The 13127-nt window shown below is 38.9% G+C and overlaps 1 protein-coding gene across 1 annotated transcript in view; it reads left to right on the top strand.

Moving 5' to 3' along the window:
• trim37 (tripartite motif containing 37) overlaps positions 1–13127 on the top strand; it is a 47451-nt gene that overhangs the window by 12778 nt on the left and 21546 nt on the right. Inside the window, exons 8-13 of the mRNA XM_049592003.1 lie at positions 803–926; positions 3762–3829; positions 5831–5955; positions 6684–6734; positions 7878–7959; positions 9615–9691. Coding sequence (XP_049447960.1) covers positions 803–926; positions 3762–3829; positions 5831–5955; positions 6684–6734; positions 7878–7959; positions 9615–9691 — 527 coding nt within the window. The remainder of the gene's footprint in view (positions 1–802; positions 927–3761; positions 3830–5830; positions 5956–6683; positions 6735–7877; positions 7960–9614; positions 9692–13127) is intronic.

Raw genomic sequence — 13127 nt, 5'->3', positions numbered from 1 at the left:
AAGTAAAAAAATAAACAGAATAAAACACCACTACTCCTGCAAGCTTGTAAATGGCAGGGACCATAGACTGGCTGATGTGCACATGGGATGGGACACTGTAGCATGGCTCAAGTGCTTTCAATAAATACTTGAAGCCGGGCTCCTCTACTATGGCATATGGGCGCATAGATGTGGATATGTATATGCCAGTTGCTTTGTTGATGTTTTTGGCCCTGTCTGTGTTCATGTCAAGAGGCTGTTTAAAAGCAGTGGGGATAAGTTGTTGCACACAAGTTGTTTTTTTCCTCGCACCAGTGATAGACATATCAGGGTGATGCTGTCTTATATGCATTAACATGTTTGATGTGTTTCAGTGTTTCCCCTACCATTATGTTAGCCCCCCCCCCTCCCCCATTCATTCATTCATGCATTCATTGTGCAGTTTCAAAGACCACCAAATCTCTAAATGTGAGAGCCTGTGAGTTTTATAATAATCTGTTGGTTGGTTCTTGGTAATCAGTTCTGTTATTGGTTCTTATAGCTCTCTTATGATGCATTAAGATGGAGATAAACAGTCACTGAATTAGTAGGGGACCAGAAAACATAAAAATAACTTTTTAAAACAAGATTAAATTTGTTCCATTTTAAAGTTATTTTACAGAAATCTTTAAAAGTTCAGGAAGTTTGGATGTAGGGTGTTTTTTGAATCCACTAGATGGCAGTAAGATGTTGATATTTGAGTTGATGTCTGAAGCTGAAGTGTGTGTGTTTCTGTTTCTGTGTGTGTGTCTGTGTGTGTGTGTGCACTCTGTCATGGGGTCAGGAGAGGAACGTGGAGGCTGTCAGGGGAGCGAAAGACGAGAGGGTCAGAGAGATCCGAAACGCAGTGGAAATGATGATCGCTCGTCTGGACAACCAGCTCAAGAACAAACTCATCACCCTCATGGGTAAGACTCCTCCTGTGCACACTGTTGTCACACTGCAGCTGTGTTGATTCTGACTTTATAAGACACTCCTACAAGCTGACAAGTACTCTTATGCAGGGTACAGTGGTATTTATCAGTTGTTAAAATCTTAACGTTGAGTTTTATTAATCAAGAATTTAAGTTTAAAGGATGAAACACAGGTCATTTTGAATTCAAATCTGTTTTTTGTCATTTAGTCTCAATTTCAGTAAACCCTTTTCAAACATACACCTCATTACTTAAATGTTGCAGTTACTGTACACGTTGGTCTCACGTCTGAACAAGTGTCACTCTGACATAGAAGTCACAATGTCATTCTTAGTCTAAATTGAATGTTGTCACATTAAAGTAACGGCTGCAGCAGCACAATAAACAGAGACATTATGAGTTAGCGTCTTGAAGGAGATCATTAGAAAAAATGTATCACATTCTTTATTAACTTATGACGAAAATTAAAATCAGTTTAATAAACTAGGGAGCACTGAAAGAGCCGTAGTAATAATAATAATATACTAACTATATTACCTTAGATCCGTGTCAACTGAGGTTGTCAGTATAAAGGTCTCAGTATAAAGTAGACACTAAACAATAAATGGTAAAATGGTCGTTAATGGAGACTTGAACGTTTGAAATGTGTGACAGTTACCAACACTAAGATAAGATAAGAGAACTTTATTATTCTGAGGAAAACTGTTGCACAGCAGCTGCAGTAAAAGAAGAAGAAATATAAAGATTAATTAATTCATTATCCATCACTGCTTGGGCGAGAGGCGGGGTTCACCCTGGACAGGTCGCCAGACTATCACAGGGCTGACACATAGAGACAGACAACCATTCACACTCACACATTCACATCTACGGACAATTTAGAGTTATCAATTAACCTGCATGTCTTTGGACTGTGGGAGGAAGCTGGAGTACCTGGAGGAAACTCAAAGGAGTTACTGCGGCAGCATGCAGCTCTTTATGTAAACATCCTGTCAGTCTGGTGAATAAAGCTATAAGGGACATCAATGTTAAGTTTTAGTTGTTGGGCATCGTCGCTAATGGCTGACAGTCATTAAGCACTGAGCATGACGTCGTGATTTAAAAGCCCCCCCTCATGCACACAAACCAACCCTGGGGTGCAGGATTGCACTGCACTTATGGCATCAATGTGTGATTGATTGGCGTGCACATTGATTTTACCAGCGCAGCTGAATGTGGACATCAGGGTATGTACTTGAGGTGCCTTAGAACTGATAGATTTGTATTTTAAAGAGTGTCAGCCAGGAAGCGCAAAAATTAAGAATGGGTTTATTCTAATGATCATAACAGCTCCTTGCACCTGATTTACAGAAGGAAAACAGCCTATTTAATCTCATGCTTTTTCTAAAAAAAAAAAATAATAAATAAAAAAAAAATAAAAAAAATTCACAGGTATATTGTGCCGTAACGCTACTACACCACTGTCACCAGTATTTAAAATATTTTTTATTATCACATGATATGCTTAATGAGATAGCTGTTAAGATATAGGGAGAAAAAGTAAGGAAGGATGGGCTGTGATTGGGCGCAAAAGTGCAAAAAATAAAAACAGCAATTAACATCCAACATGCATACAAATAAAAAGTATGAAAGAGAGTTTCTAAAAAAAAATGATAGTACCTTCATAGGAGTAACCCAGACGAAGACCCCTCACACAACATTATCGTCCACAGAGATGTTTCACTGTGATCATCATCGTGTGCCAATTTGTTAGACATTGCTCAAAACTAGTCTTTATTTGTCACATGCATAACAGTTTCACTGGAGCAGTCTTGGGCAATGAAAGTCTTGTTCTCAGGCCTCCAACAATCAGTGCTGCCAACTCTTTTCCAGTGAAAGTAGCACTAGCTCCGAAAGTAAGTCGCAGAAAATCACCAGATGATGTCATACGCTCACTGACATATTGTTGACATCGTTGTACATTAACGGAAGTATTCAAACTTTGCTGAATAAGTTTCAATAGAAAAATCCTCAGCGAAACATTTGAATGGCGTGAGAGCTATTGGCACTTTTACTTTAGTGCACTTATTTGTCATGCTTTTTAATCCAGAGAAAGAGAGTGTTAACGTAACCACTGCAAGCAACGTCTCCTTCCCTCCTGCCTGTCACGCACCAACCGCACAAAGTAGAGAGAAGAGAGGGGGGAAAGACCCCTGCGCTGTTGGTGGAAGAGCTGCAGACTGATTATTCTGAGCAGCATGCATGGGAATTTATTACAATATAATGTATTTTTCTATTTTTCCCTGATGGTCTGAATTAGTCATTGAATTTGTCGCTAGTTGCTTGTCAGAAATAAAGTCGCTTAGAGGGTCTGAGAAGTCGCTAAATCATTAGCAACACTCCTACTACAGTATATACAAAAGCACATAGATAAAGTTAAAATGAGAATCTGAGACATAAGACGTAAAACATAAAATAGTGCACAAGTCACCTCTGTCTAAAGGACAAAAAATAAAATCACTTCAACAGCTTTATGATGCCAACAATGTTACGTAATCCACGTCTTAAGAGATCTCTTGTTGATGCAAGACACCTTAACGGGCACACTGTGTCTAAAGGTTGAGACCTTCACCTAACAAAATATGCAGACTCCCCGCTGAAAGCCGTGAGAGGCACCTTTTATAGCTACAGAGCAATATACATCTGAAATATTTATCTGCGCTGAGTAGATGCATGCACTCACTCAGCGCCCACAACCTGCACACCCAACCACTCACACTCAGCAGCCTCCATCAGGGCTGACATTCAGCACAAGTACACTGAAAATAGAAATGCGTTCCTCCCCACCAGGCCAGAAGACGTCCTTGACCCAGGAGACGGAGCTGCTGGAGTCTCTCCTGCAGGAGGTGGAGCATCAGGTTGGTTTTCTGCAGCAGCTCAGAGCCTCCATTCATTTAGCTGTGCTATATGTTGTTGTTATTGGTATAAGCTGTACGGTTCAACACTGTGCTAAATCTGTAAGCCTGTGGTGTGTTATGTAGCACTGTTTGATTGTTTTAAATCATAAAAGTTATCTTAAATACCCCCCAATCTATATTTTAGTAGTAAAACAGCGGTGTTTTAACTCTTTTAATAACAAATTAATGTATTTCTGGGAGGAAGAAGAACTTAAAGCTGACGGATTCAGTGTGAACATAGAAGCTATGTAACATATTGGCTGTGTGAGTCGCTAAAAATCTACAGTGCCCAGCAGAGATTATTCAGTCTTAATGTTTTAAAAAACTAAAGTATACATTTATGACTTGTTTTTAAGGCCTTATATCTTTAGTAGGAACCAATAAAAATGGGGCCGAGAGCCACAGACAGTGTAGGGAAGCCGATAAGAATTGAGGGTCAGACTAATGCGCTGTTGGTTTTGGTCTTTTCATGGGAAAATACTGCAAAGGCATCAACGTGTAATCACCCTTTAAAATACTACATTTAAAGCTTACACAGAAATGCATTACTAACAATCAGAGTTGATTTAAAAGGGCTCTTATTATGCCTGTCCTTATTTTCTGTCATATTTATAATATAATGTCAGATGTTTATATTGTTTTTCTTCTTTCAAGATAAGCTGACGTTATCGCTTTTCTTTATATGGTCATCTGCTCCAGGCATGCTACTGCAATTGTTCACATTAAAGACACTGCTACATGTAGCTACATGCTAATGTAGAGGGAAACTTGTAACCTTGGTTGCTGATGTCAATTTATCTCTGATTTCAGATAGGGCGGAGCAATATGACAACTATATGATATATCGATATATTTTCAAGCATGATGTAAATTTAGACAACACCGTTTATATTGAAATCGTTTCAAGTTGCTTTACATGACACATACCGGTGTTGATCTCTCCTCTCTGCACAGCTCCGCCCCCTCACTCACTCACCCTGCTATTTATTTAATGTGATGTTTCATGTACATTTTGTGCAGCTGTATATATTCCAACCAGAATAACATTCATGTACAAGTTCTTGAACATGTAGCCCATTTCATTGAAAATACAGAGATATATATTATGTATTGCCAGTCAGCCTGAAAATCCCGAGATATGAATTTAAGTCCATATTGCCCAGCCCTAATTTCGGATAATTTTCCTGCTGCTAATTTTCCTGTGGCTTTAACTGGTGATTTTTCATGGTAAAAAGTTCCACTATTCTCTGTTGCAGTCACTCCTGGCTGCAGTGACAATGCAGAGAAGCTGAGATAAGAAGTGGAAAAGCTAACCAATCAGAGTAAACTAGGCTTTTTTCAGAGGGGGTGCTTAAAGAGACAGGCTGCTTTTCCGTATTTTAAAATGAATTAAATACACTGTAGTCATGTGTGAGTATTAATTCTGCAGTTGTTAAGAAAGAAATATGACAGACTGCCAATTTCAAATTTAAAACCTTAAGCCAGTTAAGAATATGTTTAAAAGTAAGTGACCCCAGAATGGAGCCTTGTGGGACTCCATGTGGAATTTTATCAAACAATATGAGGAAAATGAAGTGTTTTTGAACAATTAAGCATTTAAACATGTTCTTATAAAAATCCAACATATAAGTATGAACCTGAAAATGAGGATAATGGGTCCCCTTTAATGTTTCCAAACCAAAAAATTAAATCCTAACCAAAATGTTAACACTGTTCTTTTTTCTTCCATTACTGGGGTAAGTACATGTTTACAGAACTAATACTAGTTGCGCTGCACGGGATCATTCATTGCCTATAAAGATACTTAGTGAATTTATTTTGGTGGATGAGATCCACTCAGCTGTTCCTGACAGAAACTTAAGTATGTTTCCTTAATTAAGGGCCAAAAACAATGTGCCATCATTGTTTCAGCTTCACATTGAGGGCCTCATCGTGATTATTTTTGTTTTGTGTGTTGAACAGCTTCACTCCTGCAGTAAGAGTGAACTGATCTCCAAGAGCCCAGAGATCCTGCTCATGTTCCAGCAGGTTCATCGGAAACCCATGCAGTCCTTCGTCACCACGCCGGTCCCTCCAGACTTCACCAGGTAATCCGCTCAGCTGTAGGAAAGGTCACAGTAGTGTCACAAAATATCACGTTCTTATTATTGTCCATTAAATCTTTTAACTAGAATTATTTATTCGATAATCATTTGGACTGTAGGATGTCCAAAATAGTTAAAATGCTCATTTTGCTCCAAACCCAAAGATACTAAAACACAGGCAGCAGATACTCACATTTTAAAATCTTGACATTGAGAACGTTTGGCATTTTTCCTTGATAAATGACTGAAATTATTAATAGACATATTAGATCAGATTCAACTTTATAGCTTTTGCACATCATACAAACATGGAGACAACAAAATGCAGTTTAGAATCTAACCACAAGTGCAGAAAACAGTAAGATGCAAAGTAATGCACAGTACACACAGAATAAACAATAATGTGTTGAATAAATACAGCATGTATAAAATTGTGTTTGAGTGTATCAAGATGTAATAAGTAATTTTTAAAGTGAATTTTTACATTACAGACATAACTAGCTCCTTATGATCAGCTGTTTTTAACCTTTCATAAAGAAGCTTCATGTCTGGATTCCATGTTTATACTTATCTATCAAAAATAGAAAGGATGCTGCTTTGAGTGTTCAGTGATGTTTAATGTATTTAAGCCTGTGTGACTATGGATGACTGATAATACAGAAGAGAGCAGCCAGACAGTGTGAGTAAACTACAGCTTTATTCAGTGTGTATTCTGTATTGTGTGCTTTCAGCGAGCTGGTTCCTGCCTATGACTCCAGCACTTTCGTTCTGGTCAACTTCAGGTAAATCCTCCCCTTATTTAGCCATCACTGTTACTGCGGACAAAAAATGGACCTCAGAGCTGTTGAGAGTTTTGTCAGCTGTGTGTGCGTATTATATGTACATCTTTTTTAATACTTCTACTACTACTGTACCCTTTAACCTAACCACTACTACTGTCCACACACCTTGTCACCTCGACCTGGTTCGACTCCCAACTATTCTGTAGTTCAATGCATTTGGGCATCAAGATATTTCAAGCTACTTTCACCAGAGACTGTAAAAAATAATAGACGTAGCTACAGTGACATCACCCATTGGTTTATGGACTCACGTTTTGAGGCCTTGAGTTTGGCAATTCAGCCATTGCCATCTTGGAGCCATCTCTTTTGGAGCCAGAAGTGACCGTGTTTGGATGAGGTGGAGGACCGAGGAGTGAATCCATTCTTCTTCTTTTTTTTTTTTTATTGATGCCTTTTATGTTTAGGTAAAGGTTCGATTTGTTCAATCAAAGAATTTTGGAAGTTATTTCATTTCATTTTTTAATTTAACAAGCAGTTTGTTGTATTTCAGCAGGATACTGAATATCTTTTATGTTTTTTATTGTGTTGTTGTTGGCTGTAACTTTTTGTTATGCTGCTGTCTCAGCCAGGTCTCTCTTGAAAAAGACCTTGCTGATCTCAACAGGACTTACCTGGTTAAATATGGGTTGAATAAATACTGAGTGCATTTTAATATCTGTGTATCACAAGTAATATTGTAATCACGATATTTAACAATGTTTTGACATTAAATATTTCCATTATAGTGCATCCCTACTTTGTTCCATTTTACATTACGAGACAGTAATATTTGATGCCAGTTGGCACACAGTGTAGCTGGCAGCTGTGTCCACTGTTGCTGTTATTGTGACACAAACTTCTGCAGGTTGCAAACTTTCTCTTTATTCAAAAATATGTATCTGAAATGAATGAAGTAGATCACCATGAGGTGAAATAACTGGGAGGAGAAAGTCAGTGGTTGAGGAGCGCTGAGCTTTGTCCACTGAAGGGTCCCAGTGGTCCCAGATAATACATTATAAGAGCAAAGTTTATTGGATGTAAATATTTGCCAAGTTGTGTCCATATGTGTGTGTTTGATATGTTTGTGTTTTTGTGTGTTTGTAGCACCCTGAGGCAGCGAGCTGACCCGGTCTACAGCCCTCCTCTACAGATATCTGGACTCTGCTGGAGACTCAAAGTTTACCCAGTGAGTTCCCCTTACACTGATGATTTCTATTAAAGCCTGGCTACAGTGTGCAGAATGAGCTTTAGCATTCACATTACGATGTGTTGCTTTTCAGTGTTTGGTCACAAACAGTTTCTATAGCTCAGTAATGATAATCCCAGTTGTGACTGACTTAGAGCAGCACAGTGGTGAGCATAACATGATTGTTGTTTTTTTTTTTTTATGTTCTTTTTGAGCTTTTATTTTCTGTACATGCTGTCTTTGCACTATAACACCTAAACAAAAAAAAAGATGTGGGAGAAAATATACTATAAGCATGAACAGCAAAGTCAGATGGGAGAACTTCAGATATCAGGATGTGTGAAGCTGCGTTCACATCACAGGTCTTGATGCTCAGTTCCAATTTTCTTCCCCAAGATCCGATCTTTCTGCCTAAATGGTTAAATGAAAAATGGGCTTTTCTAGTTTTCTGACCATTTAAAGCGCTTTTACGCTACATGTCACATTCACCCATTCACACACATGTTCACACACTTGCAGCTGAGGCTACCATACAAGGTGCCGCCTGCTACTCAGTAACCATTCACATGCACTCTCACACCGATGGAACAGCCATCGGGAGCAATTTGGGGTTCAGTATCTTGCCCGAGGATGCTTTGACACGTGGACTGGAGGAGCCAGGGAGGACGCGCTCCGCTTCTGAGTCACAGCTGCTCCAGACTGTTCACATTCATGTTTGAAGTGTGAACAGATCTCTGCCCTGAAACACCTCATATGCAACCAATAATGTCACACATGTGCGCGTTTAAAAAACATCAAAAAACAACACTTTTGCAAATCAGACATTTGAGGACAAGATGAATGACACACCAGTGAATTCATCTCCCAAATGATGGCCATATTAGGAATGTCAGATGACATCAGTCTACATAATAATCAGCCATATGCATTTGTTTGGGAAAGTGGCCCTTCGGAGCACTGGGTGTTTGTTTTTGGTCAACTAGCTCTATTAGCAGCTATTGCTGGGACTTCTGTAGAGAGACGTGTTGGTGAGGTTGGGAGTGGTGGGGCCGTGATTTTGAGGGTTTCATGGAGCAGCAGCACCTCCAAATTCTTAAGGTGTCCAGGGCTATGTTCCAGCTTTTCAGCAGACCGCTCCGATGGATGGTTGGGAAAAACACTAATGACTTCAGATATACAGATATGACCATTCTCATTGCGGTCAAATAGCCAGTGATTGGATATGTATCAGATTTTGAACCACATATGAAGGTGCCCCCAAGTTTTCTGTGTCCACACTACTCAGAAAAAATTAAACCTGTGTCACATGAGGGCAAAATCAAATAGGATTTGGGCCATGTTTGTTTTTTATGTGAACGTAGCTTAACGAAAATATCTGTGAAAATATCTATCTGAGTATCTGTATAAAACAGGGAATATTAGAAATGAAGATCTGTTAATATGAGCCTGATTTTTTTTTTTTTTTTTTGGAAAAAGGACTAGTTCTCTCCTTTTATCAGACCACTACAGTGCTTAGTTCCTTCTCTACATAATGATGGTTGTTTAGAGTAGTTCTGAAAAACCAGGGGAAAAAAATAGCACAGAGTCTTAAAAACGTTCCAAATCCAGTGCATGTGTGTCTGTGTGTTAGTAACTGTTGTAATGTGTTTCCTCAGGATGGAAACGGTGTGGTCCGTGGAAACTACCTGTCTGTGTTCTTGGAGCTGTCTGCTGGACTCCCTGAAACATCAAAGTATGAATTATTTCTTTGAGAAAATCTCCTTTAAATCGCTCTCTATGATCTTTGTCTGTAAAGTGAAGTCTGAGGTGAGAATGAATTTTCAGATTTAGAGCGCTGCTTTTGGAGTTCTAGTCTTTTCCAGCATAATGTTGTTTGTTTTATTGTGATAATGATGACATTGGCATTGAGCAGTTTGTGATCATGACAGAAAGAAATTTTGCCAAAAAGATCAATGAAGAGATAATGATTAACAGACGGTCAGTACGTTTACATGACATTAGAGAAAATCAATTTATTGCGTTGGTCCGACTAAAACTGGACTTTTAAAATACATGTAAACATTTTAGTCTGACTGAAATTGCACTCGATCGAATTTCTCAAAGTGGGACTAACACACCCAGATAATGTGACTCCTGCATGTATACAGTCAATCAGACCCAAACTGGCCGAGGAGCTCTGAGCACGCTCCACAGTTTTCACCCTGGAGTTTAACCAATAGCATTAAATGCGTGACAGAAGAAGAAGCCGGTAACAACATGGAGAAATCTACATCCAGAGTCGTGACTCTTTGGACAGACCAAATGTACAGAGCTGTAAAGTTGTCCACCATGGTACCAGTTAGCTGCTAGCTAACTGTAGCTAACGTGTTTGGTCTGTGACGTAATAGGTCAGCTGGAAAAAGGTCCAATACTAACAAACTGAATGGGGGCACATCTCCACCTATCGTAGAGGAGTTGGACATACTAGGGTCAATAAATCAATTCCCCTCCCGTGCTTGTATACTGGGACAAGGACAGTAGTCCAGTTGAATGTCCTAGTCGAGCTGTAACTGTAGCTCCACTAAACTGTGCGTGTAACTGTACTGAAAGAATTCATCCTCCTAGCAAGTATTAACAAGAGATATCTGTCTCTGTGCCGTAGAGCTTTATTGCTCCAAAAAGTATTACAAACACATGTTCAGTCGTTACCTTTTAATACACACACTGCAGTTTACTGGGAATCGATCCCACAGAAGCGATTCTGCTGCTGGAAAAACTCCCTGGAGCGTCAAATGTGTATTAATCCTCGGATGAAAATGGTTCCCAAATGCACCATCTACTCCTGTATGAGTAACGTTGGCTAAAAACTACAGTGACAGGCTTGTTCAGGAAATCATTTAGCCTTTTTTCAAATGATAGTGCGCATGCGGAGTGCCAGAGTAGGGAAGTCAAGACAGTATTTAAAGGATAGACACATTTTTGTTTTTTATATATTGCCTGCGTCATTATTTAAGATGCAGCGTATCTGCTTGCATTTTAAATGAACTGAGATGAAAACGTTTGTAACATGTATGAAAAGAGGGATCAGTAGGTCTGTAGGGATTAACTGGTTGTACCATAACTGTAACTGTAAGCAGGGTTGGAAATGATCACCAGCCACCAGTCAAATGCTGGTCAGATATACAAGTGGCTGCAAGATTTGCTTGATTCACCAGCCAAACACAACAATGGTAATCTGTTCAGTGACTGGTAGATTTTGGAGTCTACCAGCAACAGTGGCAGGTGGACAAAAAAGTTAATTTCCAACACAGACTGGAAGCATTGTGCAAACTATGAGATCTATTGTGTCCAGATTCCTGCATTGTTGCCTTTTGAAAACAAATCTGGTGAGTCACGTTTGTGAGTGCAGCTGTATCTCCTCTTGTGAGCGTCATAATGTGTGCGTGTGCCAGTTTGAGCGTGTGAGAGAGAGTCAACCACTAACCTGAAGCATTGAGAAGAAGAGTTGTGAAAATGTCAGAGGTGACTTAAAATCCAGCCTCACGTGCCTACGAAGTGCCTTAAATCGGCAGTGTTGGAGCATTTAGGATATCTACAAATTCCAACAACATGTTCTAGCGTCTTCGAGACAATCGTCCACCTCTGTATGTTCAACTTAAGGGGAAAAAACACATAACTAGCTGATATACTAAGCTAGACCAAAACAAAACCACTTCACCCCTGGAGTAGTTCACAATGTGTCACTATTTACTTCAGTAATCTTGCCAGGATCATCATCATATTACCAACTGTGTAGGACTTAAGGAGGGGCTGTCACTCTCTGTCTGTGTAGCCTATGTTCTGGAGAGCATATTTACATTAAACCGTTATGAAAGATTATTAAGTACCTAAATGTTACACTGTTTAAAGCTAACTGGACGTAGATGGAAGTAATTAGGGGTGTGATGATCCATTGATCTGGATCGATATCTCGATTCAGTGATCAACGATCCAGTATTATCAGTACAAAGTGAAAACATTGATTCGTATCGTCGTCATTAGGATACGCTTTTATTTTGAAATTCTCTGTTACCGTCAAACAGCAGCAGCCAAGAGAAAGATGCTGAGGATTAAGTTACTTACTCTGGAACAAATCAGCAGTGTGGAAATATTTTCGATTATGGAGAAAGGGTCAACAGACGGAGCACATGCCGTCTGTGAACAATGTCCTTATGAGGTAAAACATGGGCATCTCACTCCGCTAACTTCCTGCTGCAACATTAGCTGCTTTGTTTAAAAATGTTCAGCTGAAAAAACGAGCAAGCAGGCTGAAATTCAAATGAGCTGTTCTGTCAGGAGATGCAGTGACTTAAACCAACGGTGAGTTAGAAAAGTGTGAACATTTCATTTAATTTGTTGAGCCATGTAGAGGAATAAAATTCTGCTAGCTGCTAGGCTAATTTATGCAGTGTAAACATGCTTAAGCTAATAATGAGTGAGAAACCTGAAACTTGACAGTTATTACTGAGCTGAGTTTGATGCTTTTGTTTAAGAATGTTGTAGTTTTATGGCTGTTTGGAGAAGTTTTCCTTCAGGACTTTAAGTCAGATTGTCCTGAAGTTTTATGAAACAGATTATGGTTTGTATTAAAATGAAAGAAATCTTCCAGAGAGGTCTTTCTATCAGAAAGCCCTGAAAGTTAACTTATCCCATGTGATGTTTAAAAAGTAAGAAATGTAAACTTTACTGCACTTATTATTTATGTGTTGTTTTTATCTTTTATGGCCATAGGTGACAAAGAAAGGTGCAGCAGCTTCTTCTGTATCTGATTGTTTTAAACAGGCAGATAATATCGTCTCATATTCATCGCAGGCCCCTGAATCACATCGAATCAAAATTGTATCGTGGCGGACTTTGTAATATCGGCAAATATTGTATCCTGTCCAAAGAATTTATACAATATCATATCGTGATGAAACTGGTGATTTACACCCCTAGAAATAGTAGTAATATTATTATTATTATTATTATTATTATTATGAAAAGTAGTGAAACTGCTATATTTCCTCAGTTATCAAGATATCAAAACCTCATATTGTAGGAAGTCAGTCTTCAGTAAAAGCAAACAGTGAATGAGCTCAAACATTTACAGTTTGTTCTTTTTTCATGACAGAGAAAAGATTACAAACTCCTTGATTCCTTTTCACCAC

The sequence above is a fragment of the Epinephelus fuscoguttatus genome, linkage group LG12, assembly GCF_011397635.1.
Source record: "Epinephelus fuscoguttatus linkage group LG12, E.fuscoguttatus.final_Chr_v1".
NCBI classification, from domain to species: Eukaryota; Metazoa; Chordata; class Actinopteri; order Perciformes; family Serranidae; genus Epinephelus; species Epinephelus fuscoguttatus.
The sequence above is the reverse complement of the archived record's forward strand: the minus strand, read 5'-3'. Positions and strand labels throughout refer to the sequence as shown.